At 39.3% G+C, this 24,786-nt stretch overlaps 1 protein-coding gene across 1 annotated transcript; it reads right to left on the bottom strand.

The window, feature by feature from the left end:
• LOC135776824 (uncharacterized) lies at positions 1-23,629 on the bottom strand. Its single transcript, XM_065287741.1, has 10 exons — positions 23,284-23,629; positions 22,581-22,705; positions 20,505-20,702; positions 8,651-8,755; positions 8,287-8,470; positions 7,585-8,009; positions 5,721-6,070; positions 2,214-2,356; positions 1,794-2,005; positions 1-1,722 (listed from the first exon to the last, which is right to left on the bottom strand). The coding sequence occupies exons 1-10, from the start codon at positions 23,419-23,421 to the stop codon at positions 1,320-1,322; spliced, it is 2,283 nt and encodes a 760-aa protein (XP_065143813.1). The 5' UTR covers positions 23,422-23,629; the 3' UTR covers positions 1-1,319.
• Positions 23,630-24,786: the final 1,157 nt, after the last annotated feature.

Here is a 24,786-nt window from a genome sequence, read left to right on the forward strand (position 1 = left end):
TAAGTTTCATTATGGAAAAAGTTTAATTTCTTGTGAATACAATTGAATTTGTTACAGATCCAAAATAAAATAAAAAATGTTACATTAAAATAAAAATAAAATAAATAGCACAACGTAACAGCACTGTATAGTGGCTGTAATAAACCTGACTTCAAAATAAAAGTCAACAAAATAAATGTCATGCATAACTTCAACATTTAAATAAAAAAGTAAAATATCAAGACACATACTGCAGAGGGGAGTGGGTACGAAAATACGGGACACATTTTGTTATGCAATATATTCCACAGCATATGTGCAGGTTAAAGAGATGAGGTAGGTCCAAAATCATTGCTCTGCATATTAAAATGTTTGTGTATTTGACTCTATCTAGGAAGGCATTAGTTTATTTTTATATCATGTATGAAAACTGGCTAATGAAAAAATATGATATTACATTATATGTCACACTGCATTCATAACAACCGCATATGTCATTGAGGCATATCGCTCTGCTGTATGAAACGTGGCATATAAGAGCTTATATATCCTGATGTACCTCGTATGTGCTATATATAGCCAAATCCAGTGAAAGCAATTAATGTTTGGTCATATTTTACCCCAAAATCTAAAGGAAGATGGCTATTTTAGGGTCAATAAGATATTGTACATTGGAATATTATTTATGATGTTACAGCACATCTTCCTCCCACAATGTCATTACCATAATGTTGAAATGACCAAAATAATACCAAAAAATTATTATCACAGCAATGAGAATAAACATTAAATTATCTGAATCACAGATACCTCACAAGGAAACTTCATCAAGCTGCATTACGGCAGTGATGACAATTTAAAAATAAGTACACTTATTCTAATAAAACGTCACAAAACACTATATACAGTTTATTGTGTTGATTTTGGGGTGAAATATGAACATGTTTACGTTAGATTTGCCCAAATAGTCAAACAAATAAGCTTATGGAATGATGTAATCACTAAAACGTATAATGCTATTTTGAATCACAGCCTGACAGACTGAAATCTCTGCAGTCTTAGGAATGCACTTTGTACACAATCTACCAATACACCTACAAAGGGTAAAACATATTGCAACATTTTGGGACGACTCCTGTCAAATATTGTTGTACTGTCTATGTTTGCTCAAAATGACCTACAAAACAAATGAAAACTTGTGTGGCAAAACCATAACAAGTCTGTTGTCACTGAAGACTGCAGCTTATACTGTATGTCCTTAAGGAAGCAGAAACAGAGATTCGACCATCGAACAAGCCTTTTATATGTGTGGGCTAAAGGCACCTTCCCCCCTTCTCTATTCACCTCCTTTTGGTGGCATTTAAAAATCTCTTCAGCTGTTTATCAGCATCAGAGATGTTGTCTTGTGCGTGAGGACCTGAGAACTGACTGTGACGTTCATCTGTATCTTCTCCTGTAAGCGCCCAAACCGATTCCTTATCAGCTTCAGGAAAGGCCCGTGACGGAGATGGAAGGGAATTGGCATTAGGTCCCGGTGGAGTTGTGTTGTGCCCCAAAGGGGTGGTGGCGGAGGGTGCGAGGGTGGAACCGGCGTGGTGCTCTACCTTTTCGAGGCCACAGATACTCAGACTCCCGCACAGAGCTCCCCAGTTCTGCTCGCACTGAGTTCGTATTCGGCGGCCGATGGCGACGCGCACCTCCTCACCACAGCCCAACAGGATGTTCACCAACTCTACATGGGGCCTTCAGTGGCAAGTAAAAGTATGAGGATCAATCTTGTAAAAGCAAATTGTTTCATGTCTTTAACTACTCACCCTCTAGGAAACAGGTCTTTGAAGTGGATCATCTCCACCATGACGTTGACGTTCTCCCTCACGGCCGAGCAAAGGTTGTGCTTGACGTAACATTCACGCTGAAGCTGAAACACCATTTGTTTTACGTCCGGACACTTGCGGCTGACGCAGCTGAACTTGTGACGCAGTCCGTGGGCCATGCACTTCAGTGCATCTTTGATAAATGATTTTCCCTACGGTGATGTATAATAAAACCAAAAGCCATAATGCAATTAATGATTGATTTAGTTGATGATGTCTTATGGCATATTTCCTGCACTCATTAATGAGAGCTTAATATTGAGACATGCATTAATATTTATTCATGCCATGATTCTCTAAATACGCAGTATTGTAAACATGTATTTTCATTCAGGAGTGATTGATGAGTAAGGATCTAACCTGAGAGTCAAATTTGCCTGCATTGTGGAGGAACGTCATGCAGATGTCATGAAGTCCACGGATCTCGCAGGAGTTGTTGTTGAAGCACTCGAACATCCCACAACCCACATCACCGGCATTCACCAAACAGTGCTGTATTTCTGCTGGAGAACAGCGAAGAGAAAATCTTAGGTACGTAAAAAATCTTTACCCGGACAGCAGACGACTCCAGGCCGGATCCGCGTCTAACTCGGCAGTAGGGGTGGCACGGTCCATGAAAAAAATCCGAACCGTTCGGTTCGCTTGTCTCGGTTCGGAGCGCGTGTGTACCGCACGGTTCAACGGTTCATGGCATGCGCAATGTAGTCTCATGCCCTGTATGTGACCTCAGATAGCGTGTTTCCCTTTCGCGCGAAAGAAGAGGTGACTGGTTTGGAGTATAAGTACTGCGGGTTATGTTACGTGTAGAAATGGCAAGTGGGAGAGAAAAGGAAGTCTGCCCGCAGTTGGAGGATGCGCCAGCGTCGTATAAGTTTGGTGTGTGGAAACATATTTTTATTTCATGTTACTTATGATGACAGCGGAAATAAAACAATAGATTGAACTGCAGTCTATGGGTTGAATGTGCTCCAACAGCCACAGGAGATCGCCTTCTCTCCGACCATTTATCTAATCTGAGGTACTGCAGTGTTTTACGTCTTTAGCGCTATTTTTAGCCTTTCATTGATAAAATTAAAGTCGCCATGAAACGGAAGTAGCGATTGCCTTATTTTCCCCGTGGTGACGTATATCCGAATGAAACGGCTTTTGAGATGAAATAAGGCAGGGCTGGATTTGAGTTTGTCCATCGAGATCTGATTGGATCGTTTGAAGTTGGGTCGTGTTGCTAATTGCTAATCACTGCGATCTTCTCCCGGACCCCGCCCACCTGCCATACTTTTGACCGGAAGTGAAGAGAGATCGTTTTGAGGAGGGGAGGAGATTTGCATTTTTGATTAAAGATTATGAGCACACACGAATTTTTAAAAAATAATGAAGCTCACAGATAAGTCATTTGTTAATAATACCACACTATTAAAAATACATATATAGTTTTTCATTTCAATTTCATTGCGACTTTAAAGCGGCTGATTTCCGCGTAGTTTCATTTTGCTAGCGTGTGAAAGTTGCGCGATCTTTCAGAAATTGCCCCTCAAAGTAATCAGAAGTGGTCAAAAGTGGAGAAAAGAGACTTAAAGAGATTTTAATATTACAGGTGCAAAGGTTATGTTTCTCTGTCGTCCACATAAACTCTCAGTATTAAAGCAGCCTCTCAGTGATAAATCTATGAGCTACACTGAAGTTGGCATTTTAATAAATGCAAGTTATCTTTGTGTGCTAAAAATGCACATAAAGTTTATGTAGATGGCAATACACATTCTCTTTTTTGCCAAATAAATGAAAAGCATGTTGAAATCATCAATGTCTTCCCTCTTGCTCTATCAAAATCTCATCTGGCTTTCCTCAGAGATGGTCCCAATAATGTGCTTAAAGTCAAATTCAGTTTGTGCATGATTACATGATATAACTTTTTTTTAATACTGTATCCTAAATTATGGATAATTAATATATTAATAAGATAATACATTTCTGGAGTGTTAAAAATTTAAAGAAAAAATAACAACAAGAACCGTACTGAACCGTGAACCGTGACCATAGAACCGTGATACGAACCGAACCGTGGGTTTTGTGAACCGTGCCACCCCTACTCGGCAGCTCCGGTCCGGAGTTTTAAAGAGTCATACAACAAGAAGACAATATAATTACACGTACAACTATTACAATGATCTAACATTTACTCCTATTATCATGATGGTAAAAAAACAAAAATGTGTGACTTCTAGACTGTAAATTACTTTAGTTTTTGTGTACTTATTATGGGAGATTACCATAGACTGTAGAAAATATGGACTTAGTGTCCATGACGTCACCCATGGGTTTGTGAAGAGATTTTTTGATGGCAATATTAGCCGTCGCCATCTTGGCCGCACGTCACACGCGAATAACCGAAAATGGGTTAAGAGGCGGGATGTGGGTGAAGCGGAGGTGGCTGGTTGCCGAAATGACGCCTGCCTAGCTCTAGTGACACCAGTGGCAGTTCACCCGTCACTCAAGAGGCCAGGCCCTTAATTACGCAGAATTTTAACGCTTAATATAATGAGTTAAAAAAAACTTCACCCCCCACAGTTGTCATAAAGGGCAAAATTAGCTTTACAGACCAAAAACACTTTTTGTACCCTGTAAATAAATATATTTTATATTGTAAAGTTGAGCATTTTAAAGGAGACATATCATGAAAATTTGACTTTTTCCATGTTTAAGTGCTATAATTGGGTCACCAGTGCTTCTATCAAACTAGAAAATGTAACCAAGTAACTTTTTGGTAAACCATTCTCTGCAAGCATGTAAAAAATAGGTAATTGAAATTCGGCTTCCCTTGTGATGTCAGAAGGGGATAATACCACCCCTTAATCTGCACTATCCATCAACGTCACTGCCATTTAGTGCAGAGATCAACTCATTTGCATTTTAAAGGACACACCCCAAAACAACACATTTTTGCTTACACGTACAAATTGGCAATTAGAACATGCTATATGGTATTTTGAGCTAAAACTTCACATACATTCTCTGGGGACACCAAAGATGTATTTTGAATCTTTAAAAAGTCTTGTGAAATGTCCCCTTTAACATGTTACTCTTTTGGAGCCAGCCTCTAGCGGCCCGTCGATGGATTGCAGTTAAAGTCACTTCCGTATTAGCTTCATCATCAGAGAGATCGGAAGGTTGTAATTCTAACATGTATCCACACTGAATAACACGTGGGCTAACTTGTAATTATGTAATGGTGCAACATTTCATGCATATATTTTGAAATGCAAACGATAAATTATAATATATAATGTTAGACGATTAAGCAACTGTTAGCGATGTAAAACTTGCGAAATGTTACGTTTGGCGCGTAAAGTTGAGTTTTAAGCGTGACGTCATCACCCAGTTGACTTCTTATCGTTGTTAGATTTAACGCTTAGAGCGTGTGTGTGTGTGTGTGTGTGTGTGTGTGTGTGTGTGTGTGTGTGTGTGTGTGTTTTTATACAAAATAAGATTACTATATTAAACAATCTTAATCAAAACCTATTTTCAAAACCAACTATGTAAATTAAAAATAATTTTATTTAGATGAATGAAGCTTGACAGTTATTATGTATAAAAAAATTATATTTCATTTCCATTATCTCTATATGTGTTTCTTATTTCTTACTTTAAAGAATGCTTTGCAACAATGCGAAGTTGTGAAAAGCCCAATAGAAATGGATGTTTAAAAATGTAAAGCTTTAAATTAAAAACAGTCCATTTAACGTTAATCCACACATTATAAATTCGCCCAAACACGCGCCTCAGAATTAATTCATCTCCCTCCACAGAAGTTAAATGACAGACCATATAAAAGTTAAACAAGTCACAGAAACGTGTAGATGAATGTTTTACCTGTGTTTTGCAGAGACAATCTTCTCTTCTGAATATTCACTGATCTCTCCAGTGAGCTATCATGAGCGTTGCTTGAATCACTCGCGTCTATCTGCCGCACCGCTAACATGAACAAAAACGCGACGATAGTACATTTAACACGCATTTCTCGCGATGATGATGACGCTGGGATCCGTTTGATCACTCTGCAATGACCAGAGAGAGACCGTGTTGTATATGCAGTGAGAGATCCGCAGTGAGATCGGGCGAATGGATGCTGCCTGTGTTTCCTCCAACTCTTGTCAGTTTGGATGAAGGAGGTGAGCAGGTGTTGACCAATCACAGTCACCGACACAACAGCAACCATGCGTCCATTCAAAGTTCACGTAAGGCACGTACTGTATGGGACAGACCGGGGCTAGTTGTCACATGTAACCCTGCCGTTTGCGTTTGCTAATTGTTTCATTGCTTAAGTTGATCTGAAATGCAAGTACAAAGTACGTATTACATTTGAAATAATAATAAAAACTTACTTGTGGAAAATATGAGTATCAATAAACTGCAGACTGCTATTGTGACAACATGCCCCAATGTGCTTTGTTCCTATAATGCTGTTCCTTGAAAATAATCTGCATATAGGTGCGAAAATAAAACTTACAGGACAAAGCGTGAAAATGAGCCTCGATCTTGGCTTTTGTTTTGACTTTCAGGCTTGATGCCCCCTGTAAGTCACACCCTGGTCATATGATCATACAATATTGCTGCCTCCAGCTTTCAGGTGGTGGAGAAAATGTCCCGTTAAGAGTACATATGGTGAATCTATTACCTAATGGACCTGATGGGGATTTTTACATCCAGTCTCAATGCAGCCTAATAACCGAATGGAGAACAGCAAAAACTTTGTTGCATAAATTGCAGGGTCACCTTATTGTAGATAAGTTGATGCATATTGCTTTTTGCAATCAGATCACGTAATTTTTTTGTGCAAACCACCATGTCTTTACACAGAGAATATTTGTGCAAAAAGTTGTGTTGTACTTTTCTATACACTTTAATATCATCAAGACAGTAAAATCTTTTATTCCTCATTGCCTAAGATTAGTTGGACAGTGACTACTTACCACATTTAAAATGTAATCTATGTGATTCTCATTATTGAAAATAACTCAAATAGGAGTTCATAGGGAACTTGGGAGCTGAATACAGTTTTATGCATTTATGAGGTTATTTCTTCATCAAGACCAACGCAAAGGGAGTCACCGCAATGTTTAGCTTAAGGCGTAAAAGGGACGACCTGTTTACCTAGATCTATTTATTCATTCTGCAAGAACATTGAAGGAACACGAGGTGAGAAGCAGTTGAATGCTTTCACCGGGGGCCTCCTGCCAAACCAAACATATCCCCTTGGCATCCTTACGTTAGCGCCGTCAATGGCCTACATCCATAATATGTGCAACAGCTTTGGAAACAAGACTCCAGCTGGGGGAACGGTGAGCTTATTATGGGCTATATTTGGCATAGAAATGTACTTCTAGTAGGCTGAAATTACCCTAATAGTAACCACATATGATTTATTTAACATCGCTTAGTTTAATGACATCATTTAGCATTGAGGTTAAATATTGCACCATGACTGGGTGACATAAACACAAGGAATAGCCTGCAGTTATTTGATAATAAAATGTAATGAATAAGAACTGGAAAGCAAAATTATATGATTTCAGAAGAAATGTGATATGTGATATATTATGGTATTGCATGGTAAAAACTGGGGCAGAAAAAAAACAGTGCTGAATAATATTCATGACCCATTTTACTTCTGAAATCTGACAAATGCCATCGTATACCATTATTTAGATTTTTAAATTTAATTTCTTCCCGTCACTTGGGCCCCACAATGCCCATTGGATAATCCGGCCCCTTGCAAGGAGCAGGAGTTCTGTGAATCACGTCCTGATGGGCCAGTGAAGTGCCACTAGTAGAACGCGCTCCCCATCTTCGCTGACTTTGCACAATGTCTGTGCGAGCAGGCTCACTGGGGAAAGCATATTTGCAAAGACCCCGGGGTAAGCTGTGTGCCAGCACATCTGTACAGAGTGTTCCATTGGTCAGAGAGTAAAATATGTGGCAGTGAGAGGTTTCTGTCGATGCAAACAAGTCTACCTGTGCTGCCCTGAACTGTCTCCAAATCAGCTGGACTGCCTGGGGGTAAAGGCGCCACTCTCCTGGATGTGCTGCCCATGACAACTCATCAGGCACATGGTTAAGCGTGCCCAGGATGTGAATAGCGTAAATCAACCTCAGATGCTTCTGAACATACAAGAGGATATAGCGGAGAGTTGCGACAGGAGCGCAGACCACCTTGTCGGTTGTTATATGCAACGGTCGCAGTATTGTCTGTATGGATTAGAACACATTAGCCTTGTAAGATATACTGTTCACAACTCGAGGCATTTCATCAGTCAATGCAGCTGGGGTTTTGTCCAGACTCCTGATACAGCATGCCTGTTGTATGTTGCTCCCTACACCGTGCAGGAAGCATCTGTGAATACCACAGCAAGGCTGGAGACCTGTTCTACGTATTTACCTGCCCAAAGAAATGAAGGTTTGGCGACAAGGGCTGTTGCACCACGTCCATCTCGGGACTTGGCCATAAAGCTACTGCTGAAGCGGTCTCATATAGGGCAGCCCGAGTGGAGATATTGCCACCGCAGCAGCCATATGCCCCAGGAGCCTCTGAAACAATTTCAGTGGGACCGCTGTCCTGCGTTCTAATGAATTCAAACAGTTCAGCAGCAATGGTCTAATGGTGCGAACGAGCCAACGCGACGTGCTAGGTAGCTCGAGCCAGGGTCTTAGGCACCACAGATGTACCTACAGTGGGGGAGGCAAGCGGAGCAGAGGGGGTGTGAGGGTGACTCCGCAGTTGGACTGATGGATTGTGAAGATACCTGGTTGGGTTCTTCAGACGTCCAGTCATGGCAACAAAGGAGAGAGTGTATGGGTCGGCTATGCACCACCCATAGCCCCCAATGTCCTTTGCAGAGCAGACTGCTCTTTTGGTGAAATTGTGGGAACAGAAATAAAACAAAACCAAGGGTTCTCAGAGGGAGTAGGGATGGTGCCATCACCATCTCCCAGAAAGCAGTCGATGCCATCTCCTGTTCGCCCGTCTAGGGATCTCTTGCTATTGCATTTTCCAGAAGGGAACGGGGGGGGCGCTGCTAAAGGACACCCTCGGCAAGGAGCAGACGAAGACAGGATGAGGATAGGTTTGATCACCTCTGTCTGCTTCTGGGTGGAAGAGAACTGCTAGGAGAAGCACTTGGCCGCTTCGCCGAAGATGTGGGCCTAGTACTGTATACTGGAGCATTTAGAAAGCGTTATTTTTCTCCACATCCTTCATGTCCAGCAGGCACAGCCAGAGATGGCATTCCTGGAACACATGTGTGGACATTGCATGACCAACAGATTGTTTAGTGATTCGTACCGATGTCCGATAGAGGAAGACCCCCCCCGATGCAGCAACCGACATCCAATCCTCATCAGAAGAGCCAAAAGATAGGGGCAGTATGCTTGGTCCGCTCCCTCTCTCCAACATCTCTACTGGCTGCGGACCTGAGGTGTTAGAGGCCCCGGAAGGTTGGTTCCCTGTGGGGGAGGCTTTCATGGTGACTCAGAGGTCGGACATCCTGCCGCACGAACCCATCTGTGTCAGGGCGGTCCGGGGGAGCGGGATGGGGACTCCACCTTTTTGGACATAGTGGCGTCGCATCCTTAGATCCACAATAGACATCTTTCCAAGTAGGAACATGACCCATCCACAAAAGCTGCCTCAGTCTGTGCAACACCCAGGCAGCGATTGTGAGGCAGTGATTGTGACCATCCACTGAACCATAAACACACGGGTGGAAAGGCACTGACACACCGATGAACACGGGAGAAATGAGTCTTTACAAAGACACAAATCAGCCTGTGCAGCTTTTTTAGGGAAAACTCTCTTGTGAACGCTGAAGCACACAGGGGGAATGAAATGACCACCGCATACGCGATTAAAATCAGGCAGAGACAGCCGCTGTAATGCCTTCACGCCAAAATAGATCACAGAGAGTCTCCAGACAACCACACTTCTAGTTAAGCAGATGACTGCTCATATTCAAAGTGAAAAGCTACTGATGCACCGCACCTGCTGCCCTTTTATACTTGGCCGGCTGGGTGTTGCCAGCCGATGCAAATGCTGCATGCCGATACTCTCTTAGCTCTCTTCTAGACACACAAGCAGAGTTTCCAATTCATCGATGATCGATGTGACGTCGAATTGACCAACTGAAAGGGAACATCAGTTATACATTAATCTTGCATACAAGTGTCCAGACAATGACAAATAACATAATATCAGTGTTGCTCTTCTCACACCCTGTATGTTTAGTTAAGATTATACTAGCAAGATTACAGTACAAAATCTTTCTGTATATATGACGGATTAGGTCCTGCAAGGATCATAAAAAACCCTATGTCGTAATCTGTCTCATTGTCAAAACCCCATGAGACGGGTCAACACTAAGTTTGCGAGAGGTAATTCAGAGCAATTAATGACTTCAGTGTTTCTCAGCATCTGATTTGTTCGTTGGTACATGTTTAGGTTATTTACTGGAAATGTAAATGTTTACTATATTTGCTGTGGGGTTTACTCTTGTGTTTATGAATTGACTACTTGCTCTCCTTCTGGCCTTTGAGTAGAGAACAGCAGTGTGTGTCTAAACAACTGTACAAACAGCTATCATAGGAACGACAGGTCGAATACTGCTTTTACATTGGATTTTCTTGCTCTGATTAATTCAGGGGGGCTTGTGTACTTTTTGCAATGCATTGCTTGCATACATCGGCTTCCAGATACGCTTACCTTTAATATTATCATAGAAACATGCAAACTATTCCGAAACTTGTAAGTATGTCAACAGACTAACACCAGAAGTCGGTAAACTTATAAAATCAAGGTGAAATTGTTGATCTTGTGTGTGTTTTTGTACAATCTGCTTTAGCCCGTGACTTTGGGTTTAGGGGCAGGGTTAGTGTGAAGTTCATTACTGCACTTTTTCTAATCGATTCAAAATCGTCACCTCGTAAAATATGTGAATTCCTATGAGATGAGGTTGGGTTGGATACGTTTTTGTGTTGTACATCAGGGCACATTTAATAAGTCACTGGAGAAACACTGGACTCCTTAAGAGGCTTGTACTGTAAGTTTAGGTAGTGCTGCTTTTCAAATAAACACTTTGACTGGAAAACACAGAGGTCTTTGCGGTCCTTTAAATAGCCTATATGAGGATATTGGGCACTCTTGTAATTGTGCCCGAGGTTCTTGGGATTCTTGGAATGTCTTTCTGATTAACTTTTGTTTGCCTGACCGAATTCGAGAAGTTATTGTGCACACAGGCATGTATGGGCCCACTGGAACAAGTTTTTATTCAGACACCTCTGGAATTAAATCTGGATGAGCTCCATGCCAAGGTTTAATACTTATGGTTGGCAAAACAAAACTGAGTACACTGTCAGAAATAATGGTCACAAAATTTGTCCCAAGCGGTCACTACAGTACCCTTTAAAAAGTATATGTACCATAAAAATATGTACCATTCAGGTACCGATATTTATGCATTTGATACTATCTCTGATGTACTAATACGAACTCTAGGTACAAAGATGTACTCTCTAAAAGAGTACTGCGCCCCAGTGACAACCAGGGACCAATTTTTGACCATTAATTTTGAGATTCATTGAGACAGCCATCTAATAAATCAAACAACATATGAAGGTCATTCAACAGCAAAAATATTTTTATTTTTAAACTAATATTTTTAAACTGGGATTGAAAACATTTTTACACAGCGGGTTAGTTGTAACCCAGTGTTACAATTAAGCCTCAGGTATACAATGATAAACAATGTAAATACTATTAAAGGAAAACACCAGTTTTTCAATATTTTTTTACTTCAACTTAGACTAATTAATACATAAAACATTTTTATAATGCGTGCACTTAATCTATGTATAGCGCGTCATGAATGTGTTAGCATTTAGCCTAGCACCATTTATTCCTTCAGATCCAAACAGGGATGAATTTAGAAGCCACCAAACACTTACATGTTTTCCCTATTTAAAGACTCTTACATGAGTAGTTACACGAGTAAGTATGGTGGCACACAATAAAACGTAGCGATTTTTAAAGTGGCTAAAAAATGTAAACTATATTATACGGCGGAAGAGCACTAAAGCCGAAAGTATACTAGGGACGTCCGCGTATGCGCGCCGTCCACATGACGTCATTTTCATCATCGAGAGGCCGCGGACCGTCTGCGTGCAGCCCAAAATTTGAGACCGCGCGGACAGTGCGCGTACAGTCCGCGTACAACAGCGCATGCGCGTGAAAATATTTAGACAGTGCATTCCACTATAAACAATTATACAAAGGAAATAGACAGCATTTGCACATACACTATGGTTTTTCTTCTTTAACTTTTACTTCTTCAAAGAACAGAAAGCTCTGGAGCATGTTTGTTTGATTCCTGTTCTTTGTTGTCTTGTTGTTTGTTCTAAACTGTGTTTGCAATGGTGGATCAGTTACTTTTCTTCACCTATCCTAATGTTTTAATGTACTGTAAATGTTGCCAAATCAGTGCTGCCCTGACAGCCTGTTAGACTAATAATTTGAATAAGAAATCATTTGTATTGCGTATAGTGTCGAACGCGGCCATCCGCGTGTAGCCGCGGGGAGTATACTCGAGAAGCTGCGCGGACGCGTGCGCGCGCAAGCCGGACGCGGAAAAAAAGTATACCGCGGCCTTAAGATTGCAAAAATCTTCGACCTCGGACGCAGTTATATTGAGGGAAGTTTGAGCGAGAGGGGGAGAAGTCAGGAGTGATGATGCTACTGCACCCCGAGGTCGAAGTGCTGCAAATTGTTTTCTGCTTATAAATCGACACGTTTTATTTTGTGCCACCATACTTACTCGTGTAACTACTCATGTAACAGTCTGCTGGAGTTTTTGAAAAGTAAACTCTTTGGGTAAGGGAGCATGTACACCAAAGTGGCTGAAAACGCCAGGCGGACGCCAAGTTGGTTACTTTTATATTTCTGGGCGTTCAGTGCGGAAAAAACGCCAGCTGCATTTTTGTGATTTACTGTTTTCTACATAAACCCATCATATAAAGAACATTTTGTGAAAATATAACCTCGATGTCTTTCATTTTAGCTGAGTAAGATCATGTCAAAGATTGAAGAAACTTTGACGCTACAAATCTTATTTATATTAAATTATGAGACTTCACAGACAGGGTCACATATACCTGTAAGTGAATTTACAGGACATTGGTATCATACCTTAATAAGATTAGATATAGAAAAATGTTAATGTCAAGCCTAATATGGATGGCCTTATTATCACTGTTACATTATACGAGGCAGTATAACACTATAACAGACTTACACAACTGCCACTGTAAATATTTCAAAAAGTGCCCATGAATTTACGATTATTTTTATTGCGTTTCTCAAAACGCTTCCGTATATAAATCAGAATGGGAGAACACAACCCTGACCTAAATCTGTCCTCATGAAGAATTTATGCATGCCGGGACATCAAGTCAAACCCGACACTCAATCCTGACCAATTAAAAGCTCTACACAACAGTTCTGAACTGAACTCAATTTATGACATTTTGTAAAATACATTAATTTATCATAACTTTTGTGCAAAAAGACTCATACTAACAGCACTATTGTATCATTTAATATGTATTGTTTAATTTAAATTCAGTTTGAGATTGTTTTATGTCATAAATTGTTTTTAATGGGGCCACAGAGGGCCAAAAAGTTTGAGAAGCGCTCATTTATAATAACATATTAGATTATAAAATAATTTAATATCAAAGGATTGGGCTTAGAAAAAAGACATGTTTGTCACCATACTTTAAAATGTCTTAGCTAGATTCTTAAAAAATGGTGCTTCACTATGCTACAGTATAGAAGAACCATTTTTGGCTTATTGGTTTGTACAAAGAACCTTAAACATCCGAAGAACTTTTCTGTTTCACTAAAGGTCCTTAAAAAGGTAGTTAAAATGGTTCTTTAGATTATAAAAAAAACAAAAGAAATGGTTCTCCTATAAGAACCCTTTACTGAATGTTTCTTTAAGGAACCAAAAATGGTTCTTCTGTAGCATCGCTACGAACCACCTTTATTTTTATTAGTTATGTATGCTTTATGCTCCTGTCAGGTGACGTTTTGTGGAAAGTCAGGGAGGTTTGTATGTTTGTGCCTCCTACACATGGTTTGGAGAGGATTTACACAACATGATGGTCTTCTGTTGATCGCAAAATGACCCCTGTCCCACAAACACATTCTTATAAATACATGTACCCATGAACTCTTGTACTCTTCTGTGTCATGACCAGCGCAGCTGCGACAAACATGTACCTGAGATCAGAGAAAGAGGCTTTGAAGAGACTGTAAATATTTGAGGGGTGCACGCAAGGAAACTCCTGTATGTCAGTGGGATCATTTTGACTTTTGTTTAATTAAATATCAAAAGGGATTTTTTATGCGTGCAACTAGATATTCATAACAGTTTTTGATTCTTCACTGCGATAATGACTATATTTGACAATATCCTAACAATTTTGCTCGATGATTCAGAGAAATGGTTTAGAAATGGCTATATATGGTTAAAAGGTAATTAAGTTGATATTAAAAATTTCATCCCAGTATCTTCTGCCAGCAGGATTCATATTCAAAGGTCATACTGTTGCCATGACTACAGCTTTTACATTGCACAAACACTACGGTAAGGTATGATTATTATGTCAAAGAACGTAAACATGATGGAGAACGTCCCAGAAAGAGAAAGAGGTCAAGGCTGTGTGTGGGTTTTTGTGTGTTTAGATGATGTTTTGTTTTTGCACATAAAAATATAAAAAATATGATAAAAATGTATATTATACTTTAAAATTCTATTGTTTATATATGCTTTTCCACACCAAACTTTACTGAACAAACCTGACAGTGGTAAAGACTTTTCATGTACAGTGGTAACAATGCCAAGGTCACAGCTTTGATCTGAAGTCATTTCAGATAAAGGCATTTGAACTGAATACTGAATAAATGTACAAATTCCTGTGAAATCAGGTTGGAGCTTTGTACGTGATTACCTTGAATTGAAATATCTGTAAATTTTTGCTGTAAAATAACTGCACTTTAACACCACCTGTAGTGTGTTATAGGCACCCCGAGAAAGTATTTTACTAACAACACTTGACATTTAGAAATGACCTTTCCTGTCCAGTGGGACAATTCACTCGGGCTTCCTCAACATCTGGGCAGCAAAGTTGATATTAGTTGTAATATCGGGTGAGAAAATGCGATGAGCAATTAAACTCAACAGATGCAGGAGGACTTTGTGAGGAATGGGACATTGTTGTGGCTTGAGCTTTGGAAGGCCATGCAGCTCGAGAGCGACCGGCAGCTGTGATTCAGGAGAGACTGGGGGTGGACGGCCTGTTGGAAATACTCAGTAATTACTCTGGTGATTTATAATGTCCAGAAGACAAATGCAATGTCAGCTGAGACGTCCCCCTGACCGATGCCCTGAACGTACAATTTCACACTACATTACCAACCCTCTCCAAGGCCAGCGGGATTTAATTGCCGCATATCCGAGGCCAAAAGTGCTGTGTCACTTGTTTCCTCTCAGTGCGAGTTTTCGACATTCGACAGCTTCTTTCGACACTTTGAGAGCTGCTAGGGAATGAAATGTGAGCACTTAATTCATCTGCCGAGTAATCTGCACATAATTCTTGGAATAACACAAGCGCTGTTAACACGGATTAATCTTTCAGAATTTGCCCTTATGACCCTTTGGATTGTACGCTGAATTAAACAAATTACAGTTGTTAACTTAGTCTGAATTCATATAATAATGTGATTTTAAACTTAAATCAGGACTTGATGGTGGAAATAAATCTGGTAACCTTGTATTTGTTAAATGCATTAACAATGAGCAGTATAGCTTCACAGCATTTATTAAAGACCACATATTTAATTGCTAAAAACGTTATTTTGTGTATTTGGTATAATACAATGTGTTCGAGTGGTTTATGGTTAAAAAACACATTATTTTCCACATACCGTACATTTTTGTAGCACCAGATTTCACTCTCTTCCTGAAACACACGGATTTGAAAAGTTCTGTGTCCCTGATTCTCCAGCTAATCTGTACGTTGTGATTGGCCTGAATACCTTTGACATCAGCAGGAAATGTGACGCTCCTCTCCATGTTTGAAAGATTTGTGCACAATGCAATGCTAACAGGAGTTAATTTACAGACTGTGAGTCAGAAGCGGGAGGATTTATGATAATGTCGGTCTTGTCTACATCACCAATCCCAGGAAGCAAACTGTTGAAAAGAGATTTACGATGGAGAGGATAACTCGCGTTATCGTTTACTTTGGAGTTTGTACCTTTTGCATATTGTTAACATGTCCTAATTCACACCAAAGGAAATGTAAAAACGTAAATCGGACAATAGGTGCTCTTTAATCCTTTTTAATCCCAATATAATTGTTCATGTGCGCCATTTTGGTACAGATATTGGGTGACTAATATGCACATTTTAAAGCAACACCAAAGAGTTTTTTTTTTTACCTTAAAATAACGTTTCCAAAAAAGTTTCAGTGGTTCATCCACTTGAAACAGGGTGAACGGCACTTTCACATCTGCTTTGCAGCCCTCTATCGGCCAAAACCGCACTAAAAAAGTTTCCAACTGTCGGGTCGTGGTCCTGTAGTTCGAGTAAAAACTACAAAAACTTGCTTTACAGCAGACCTACAATCCAATCAGAGCCAGCTATGCTGCAATATTTACAATAGTGGTAATGGGCAATTACGCTTCTAACCTGTAGGGGGAGCAAAGAGCAAAAACTCTTTAGTGTTGCTTTAAGTACATAAGTGTTTTTTTTAAGGCACCACCCCAGTGACAACTTTTGTACCTTATTTTTTCTGATAGTGTAATGTTAGTGTTAGTCTGTCTCATGATATGAGAGAGGTTATAACTTTAAATGCTCTTAAGCTGGTGTCAAAAATACTTACATTTAAGTTGCTTTCAATAAACATATTTGCTACTGATGAGAATTATATTTTGCTAATGTAACTTCTGTCATACAGTAACCCTTACGAAAATTAACCATGGTTTTACTAACCAAAAAACCATGGTAACTGTAGTAAAACCATGGTAACCACAAAATAACCATGGTTTTCAAAAACCATGGTTAAGTGTTGTAAAACCATGGTTTTGCTGTAATCAATACACCAAAAAAACATGGTTACTACACTTTTACCACAATAAAATCATAATTTTCGTAAGGGAATGCATGCGTCGTGTAGATTCCTTATTATTTCAGTTTCTTTCACATATATACAAAAAAGAAAAGAGGAGGAGATTCTTCAAAATCTCATAATCGAGGTGAATAAATGATGCATTTGAAGGACAATCCCCGTAGTGAACAATGTCAAATATGGTAAAACCACGCCCCCTACCGGCATCCTCTTTAATCACAGAAACTCAATGTATCTAATTGATTAATTATCGTATTCAAACACACTTTGACATGGCTTAGGGAGGATGGCCACGCAATTAAAAAAAATCCACAAGCGCAAGTGAGAGCTTGCAGACGGCTCATCCTTCAGTTCACACTGTGCCTTTTATATGAGAGTCAGATTAGGTTTCTTCACTCGGGAGGAAAGCATCTTAATAGGCATGATGAACACTGGGTTCAGGGGAGAGTCTGCAGAAACGTTGCCAATATCAGAGCTGGAAATACGAGCTCGCACCTGGAAGATTATTTTATTTTAAACATTTCGCTATCAGGAACAGGGACTCTGTGTCTAACTGACAGGTGGATAAACTGTGTGACGTTGCCAACGATGAGAAATCATTTGGCTGTAGCTCATACAGTGGCACTTAAAAGTATTTAGGGCACTTGAGCCATCATTAAGATCCACTGTAATAAACGACTCAGAAATGTAACATTACTTACGCGAAAACCATCTGTTTTGCAGATGATGGTTATTTTAATATAATTTAAGTAATTTTAACGTGTGAAGTCAGTTTCCATTGATAACCAATAGAATAACAACAGCGAACTTTTATTAATAGTTAATTACTGAATGTTATAATCTTAAAAAATTGCTGGCTTATTTTCAACCCAGCGTTGGGGCAAAAAGGGATCAATATGTTGGGTTGTAATTCATCCTATTCTGGGGTGATTCAAGTTCTTCAACCCCAAATGCTGGGCTTTGTTGGGTCAAATAACATTTTCTGGGTTCTTTAAGCCTAACGGCTGTTTTTTTCCCTCTTTGACCCAGTGCTGGGCTCAAAACTTCGGGGCCATCCAATAGCATTAAAAAGACAATAAGTGCTAGCATAATATTTTAAATAAGACGAAAATCTTTGTAATAAAACATTAAATCAAAGTGTCTTTAGACATTTACAGTACTGTGCAAAAGTCTTAGACCACCATGCTGCCATTAGATGTGTTTTTGCAATTGTATAGTGATTATATATAATTATTTCTTAGTCTCTTTATTAGAATACAACCAGAAAATACAGGAAATGTGTATATAGTATTAAAACTGTATAAAAGTATAAGCTGAAGTGTCAAGTATTTAGGGTAAACTCCCCTTCCAATTGAGCGATAGCAGGAAACTGCAGGATCTCTTGAACCTAAATAAAATTCAATCTTAATTTCTAATTCTAATCGAATGACTTCAGTCTCCTCAAAAAAGCTCAAGATGTGTTTAGTGCCAAGAGAGGTCACACTAAATACTGACTGACGCCTGAAGAAGACATTTAGTTCAGAAAATTGTTCTGTTTTTAATTTTGTGTACATATTTCCTGTATTTATCTTAAAAAAAAGAGTGAAAATAAATATGAATGGACATTAAAACATTTCTAAAACAACAAAGCTGGTGATGGTGGCCTAAGACTTTGGCACAGTACTGTATGTCAATCTGTATTTAAAATCCATCACCTAATGTAAAGAGATTTACAAAGGGTTCCCACACCTTAATTAACTTCAAATTCAAGGACCTTTCAAGGACTTTCCAGGTCCAATACCCTCAAATTCAAGGACTTAATGTGGGGACACATTTCAAGTGAGAGCAAGGTTACATCATGTTACCTTTTAAGATACATTGTTACAGTTCCCCTTCGAGGGAACTCATGCTGCGTCACGGTGACACTTTGGGGTAAGTGCGTCTGAATGTGTATATTAAATTCAACCAATGTTGAGGCTTAACGACAAAGACAGGGTGACGCGGGAACCAGGAAGTATATCGCTATCTGAATTATTGCCAAAGACGGAAAGTATGGCAAGGGAGACGCAGCGTCTTGTTCCCTTCTCAGGGAACAACAGTTACATATGCAACCTGAGACGTTTTCATGTGTCAAACACAACATTTTGGTATGAATCAACTTTTGCATGCAGAAGATATAAGCATTTAAAGGGAATAGTTTAGCATGTGTGCTTAAAAAGTCTAGAGTTTTTATGATATTGTCCTACACTACACAGAGAACAATATGCATTGTTTTTTTCAGAAAACTTTAAGCACTTTCAATAACCTTTATCTATGTATGTATGTTTTCAAAAAACTTTCCAGGGCCTTGAATCCTCCTCCCCAGATTCACAAACTTTCAAGGACCCGTGGGAACCCTGTTTACATTGACAAGCAGCTCATGTCAGAAAACACGTGAGCGCAGCTCTTTAGCAACCTGACCGGCGTCTGTCGAGCATCTGACTGTACTGCACATTCTCAGCAGAGAGGTGCTGAAAGACAAGAACAAGCTGCAACACTCGACCTTTGTCCCGGCCAGGGACGTGACACCTCTCCTGAGGCTCCTCCATTACCAAAAAACCCTCCTCTGGATGTTCATGCCACGAGGACGTCAAAGATTTAAATAAATTCCCAGGGTCGAAAAGTTTTCACCACCAAAAGGTTTCAATCATGTAACACTGTCTGTGAGCTATGGAACACGGTGAACTTTTGAGGGTACTCGCTCCAGTTAACGTCCAGATGGAATCGCAAAAATTATCTCTTAGAAACATCACTGCTTTTGGTTAATAAGTGCTCACGGGCCAAGTTGTTGTGTAGCGTGTTTCCCACAACAAATGGGAATCTTTTGCAAAGCAGGAATCTGGTTTTACAATACCGGTAATGATGCAACACAATGATCATTTATCTTAAAAAGTTACATTTATTTTACTATGAATTCAATTAAAACATTGCAAAAGAAAAACAAAGCATTTCTCAAGTCCAGCTGTGTAAAAAGGGTCACGTCAATATTTAGTATAAAAAAGATTTATTTCATTTCAACCAACATTGTTTTTTAAACTGGACCAAAATGCAATAATGGTGAATCTGTGAGGAGTTCATCTTGCATTGCATGAAACTTCAACAGTGCAGGGCCTGAAGAGGCGTCGTTCATGTCCATAACTATTAACCATAAATTAATACAACCCCCCCAATTCCAGTGGTCAGCAATTGTTCATCAGGTTGTCAAAAAACATCACTTCGTAATCCCTATGTGATTCTTGTACCTAGAACATAATTGGATCAAGTATGACATGTGCAAGAAAAACATTTTATAATTAATTTTCTGTTTTGTTTGACAAAACTATCAGCCAATTTACTGACGTGTATGATGAATGACTTATTTCGTTATGACTTACAAACACTCTTTTTTTTGTACCCTATTGTGTTTTAGGTGCAGCGCTGACCGCTGTGTCCTGTGGCTCTGCTTCAGGGGTTGAATTTGACGGCCCATCTTCTTTTTTCTCGGCGGATAATAAATCATGAATTGCTGTCTCAATGTGAGGCCTGAAGATATGGTTCAGTTTAGGGTCCACCACCTGGGTAATGATCCGGTCCACACCTGACTCCAACATCCCTGACCTGGAAAAGTAAGCACAAGATATACTTTGTACTTTATACAATTGTTTGTCATGCCATATCCTAAATACATGCAATGCAACTCCACAACACGTGATACAAAGTATCTCCTAAGCAGCCGCAATGTGATGTTGCGACAAGCAATGGTGGATTTTTATTGTCCATTTAACAATACCTAAAGGCGCTCTAAGCGAATCTGTGTCACGTCACTTCTTGTTGACGTTCAAAGTGTTATCCAACAAAACCGAGAGTAGCTTACTCCTCTCCCTCCCTTCCGTGCTTTCTGAAAGAGTCATGAACGCGCCCAACCCTTACTCCCAAATCCTTATTGTCATTTATTGGCTGGAACACGTTTGTTATGTTTCGTGGTGGTAGGTTTGACCACTTTGTTTTTGTTGCAGTTTGCAGAGCCTGGGCTGTCTACAGAGACTGCATTTTTTTATAGTGTGTTAAGGTGACTGGCAGCTAGCAAATATGTTTTATGCACTAAAACGCGTGAATTCGCTTAGAGGACCTTTAATTGTCATACAGTCTAACATTAAGGGGCATATGATGCGATTGAATGCAAACTTTAAACCAAATACACCAAATAATGTTCCCTTTAGCAACATCATTTGTAAGAGATTATCAACGGCTTGCCGTGCAGTAAAGGATTTTAAATCCTTAAAACCCTCTGCTTCGAGTCGGGTGGTTCTCTTCCAGGAAATGTGATGCAATTTCATGTTTTCCATTGACTTGGGAGTGTTAAAAGGTCTGCATATAGAAGATCCTTAAAGTTAAAAGATTGAAGTCTCAAACCCAAGAGATATTTTTTCTAAAAGTGTGGGCTCATCCATAAAATGATTAAATGCCTCATTCAAACACACTCCCACAGATCTACGTCACTGTGTGGGAAGATTTGCATAACACCGCCCAAATGTATACGCAAAGAAAGGCAGCGTAACTTTCTTCTAGCTGTAGCATTGTCACCACCACCATGCCATGGAGACAATGGAATTTTCCAAATATGATAAGAGGCGTAACATTTCCGCTTGAGGTATTTGGCTAACGCACTGGATACCTGGCCAATCAGAACACACCGTGCTTTTCAGTACGATGAGCTTTGTAAAAATGTACGCAATTCATGAAAGGCAGAGCATAGAGGAGCATCAATATCGTACGATTTTTTACATATCCATCAACATATGTGATGGACATATGCTCTTTTTAAAAGGCATCTCAAGTAAAACAGTTCCATATTTAATGAAGCACCTGAACCTGAAGCAATGCAACCTGTTTTATGCAAAAAGCAAGTTTTACACGCTAAGCTAGGGATGCACCGATAAATGCCGATATACATTAATAATATGTGGCCGACACAACTATTCTTAAATCGCACAGCCGATAATATTCACAGCTATTTTATGTAGTACGGCTTTTGGACAGTAAGTCCTTATCGATCTGAAATCACTGTTAGTTTGAGTCGTTTATAACATGCATTTGAAAAAGCAACAGTCGTCAAACATAATCATTATACATATTCTTTATTATCATGAAAATACCTTAAAAGGTTTGAAGAACAGCAATATAAATATATCCTTAAGCCATTTCCTGGAGCTGCGTGTCATAGCTGCGTGTGTATAATTACCCGTCTGCAGCACACATTGAGATTCTGCACGAGAGCGCCCTCTGGCTTTGGGATGTAGCGGCATTTCACCGTAATTCATTGAGAAGCATAGCAAGCATCATCGGCCGATATATCGGTGCACCCCTAGTTTTTGCACATAACCCCATTTCTCTAAACATTAAACATAACAAACGATGCAATACATTGTATCCACAACATACAGTACACACAATAGAAAACATTCAGAAGAATACAGTGTGTAAAATGATACGTACTGAACTACACTCTGTCTCAGCACGTTCCTCACTTGGTTTTTGTTGATGGACGGACTCCATTCTTGTGAACTGAGATGACTAGACACAAAGTTGTCCACCTTCTGTCTTAGATTCTGATAGGCTGGCTGGAAATAGAAATAAATTTGGCTCATTGTAAACAAGACAGGTGATGGATGGATGTAAACAATGGATGTAATAAAAAAAACTGAAGAGAACAGAGAAACAGATGTTGTGAAACACAAAACCCATACCTATATCTCAAAACATTTTAAGTCACCTTTCTATACCCTTATGAAAATTAACCATGTTTTAGCTGGTTTAGGTCACTTTGTCAGGCTGGAAGACCAGCTGACCCACCAGCTTGACCAGGCTGGGAGGACCAGGTTAAACCACCTACTGTCACCTTAAATGAGCTAAAACCAGCTACAGGTACCAGCTTATGCTGGTCTTAGCTGGATTTTGCAGTACAATTATAAAACATTAGGATATTTAAACCATGTTTAACACAAAATAACCACGTTTTTTGTTACTGTGGTAAAACCATGGTTTTGCCAATGGTAATCAATACGCTAAAACATGGTTATTACAAAAACATGATTACGTTTCGTATTAATAAAACACGTATCAAATGCATGCTGTCTATGAAGGTAGCTCACTAGATTTTGAGACACGGCCTTTATTGTAAAATGCACTTAGGGTTTACCTTCGTGTCCACGTCTGCTAGACAGTCTCGTCTGAAGTCATCAAACAGTCCTCTGCTCTTCAGATGGTCCACTATAAGTGCGATTAGCTGTGGGTCTCCCGGAGGAAGACTACTCAAATTACTGCCACCTTCTGCCATTATTTACCATCAATTTATCTATTTAACAGATTATTACATTAACTCGATCCGCCGGTTTCAAACGTCTCTCTTAGTCTTGAAGTCGATATTATTCGCGATTATTATACCGCGACGTATAACGATTGAAATAAAAACCAAACATGACAACAAAAAAAATTGGTAAAAGATTCCTCTCGTCTTCTTCGATGTGTCTGTGTGTAGACGCGCATATGCATCTGTACCGCCACCTGCCGGACACAACGAGAACATGTATTAAGCAATAATACAATGGTCGGAAGGCTGCATCCTTTGGAGGTCGCATTTGTAGGCAACATACGTCATAAATACTGTCTTATTTCAGAATATTAAGTTTACTATTATATTTAGTTAATCGTAAATTGTTGTAATATGCTTATGACTTGCGAATGTAGTGCTCAGTTAACTGAAATAAACCAGGCTTGATTACGTATGCAGCCTGCATATGCGACCTTCGGAGGATGCAGCCTTCCAATTGGCTGAATCATCTCAAATGTGCCACACGAGTGAATAATTGGACACAAAATGTTCATCTGAAATTTTTATTAGCTCGTTTGTAACAAAATCATATTGCCATGAGAAAAGACACACATTTAAACACATTAAACACATAAGTAGTCCCCTAACCGGAATTTATTTATTTATTTAGTTAGTTAGTTAATTATTGAATTGACAATAGTTAACAATCAAATACTTTACAGTAATTATATGAAAGACCAAACAGACTTTACAAGTTAACACACTTGCAAGTACCCGTAATCGCAAGTGTGTTTTGTAAAGTCACGACTGACCAATTAGAATCAAGCAGTGTTATTATTACAAAAAATAATTGTTAATACTCTAAACTCAAAACTGAAGACAGAAATCTTCTGTCAAAGGTGTAGGAAGATGTGACAAAAACTCTGTTTTATGTTAAATATTTGCCTATCACAGTGGTAGTTAATATCAACTTGTTGCACTTCACTGTATAACTCTATTATTGTGTAGTATTTTGGAACTTTTATGAAATCGTGTTTACCACATAAAATATTTTTTAGGCCATCTTAAAGAAGTATCTAAATATAGGCCTTAACCCAGATTAACATTATAATTGTTATAAAAACTGAATAATGAGCACAAATTATGCTGTTGTGTAATTGGATGATTTTTTAATCATGGAGGCTTCTATGTTTGCTTCATCGGCCAGATAAAACGGTTGCCAAGCAACAAAAGAGAGGAACCATGGAGACACTGATGAGGGGAAATGTAACAAATATGTCCCCTGTGGGCCCTTATTAGTGAAGGACCATGTGTCTATAGCCTATCTCTCCAAATATTAACAGTGTTATTCATAATATGAACAACAGGCGT

Source organism: Paramisgurnus dabryanus, chromosome 18 (assembly GCF_030506205.2).
Source record: "Paramisgurnus dabryanus chromosome 18, PD_genome_1.1, whole genome shotgun sequence".
Classification (NCBI taxonomy): domain Eukaryota; kingdom Metazoa; phylum Chordata; class Actinopteri; order Cypriniformes; family Cobitidae; genus Paramisgurnus; species Paramisgurnus dabryanus.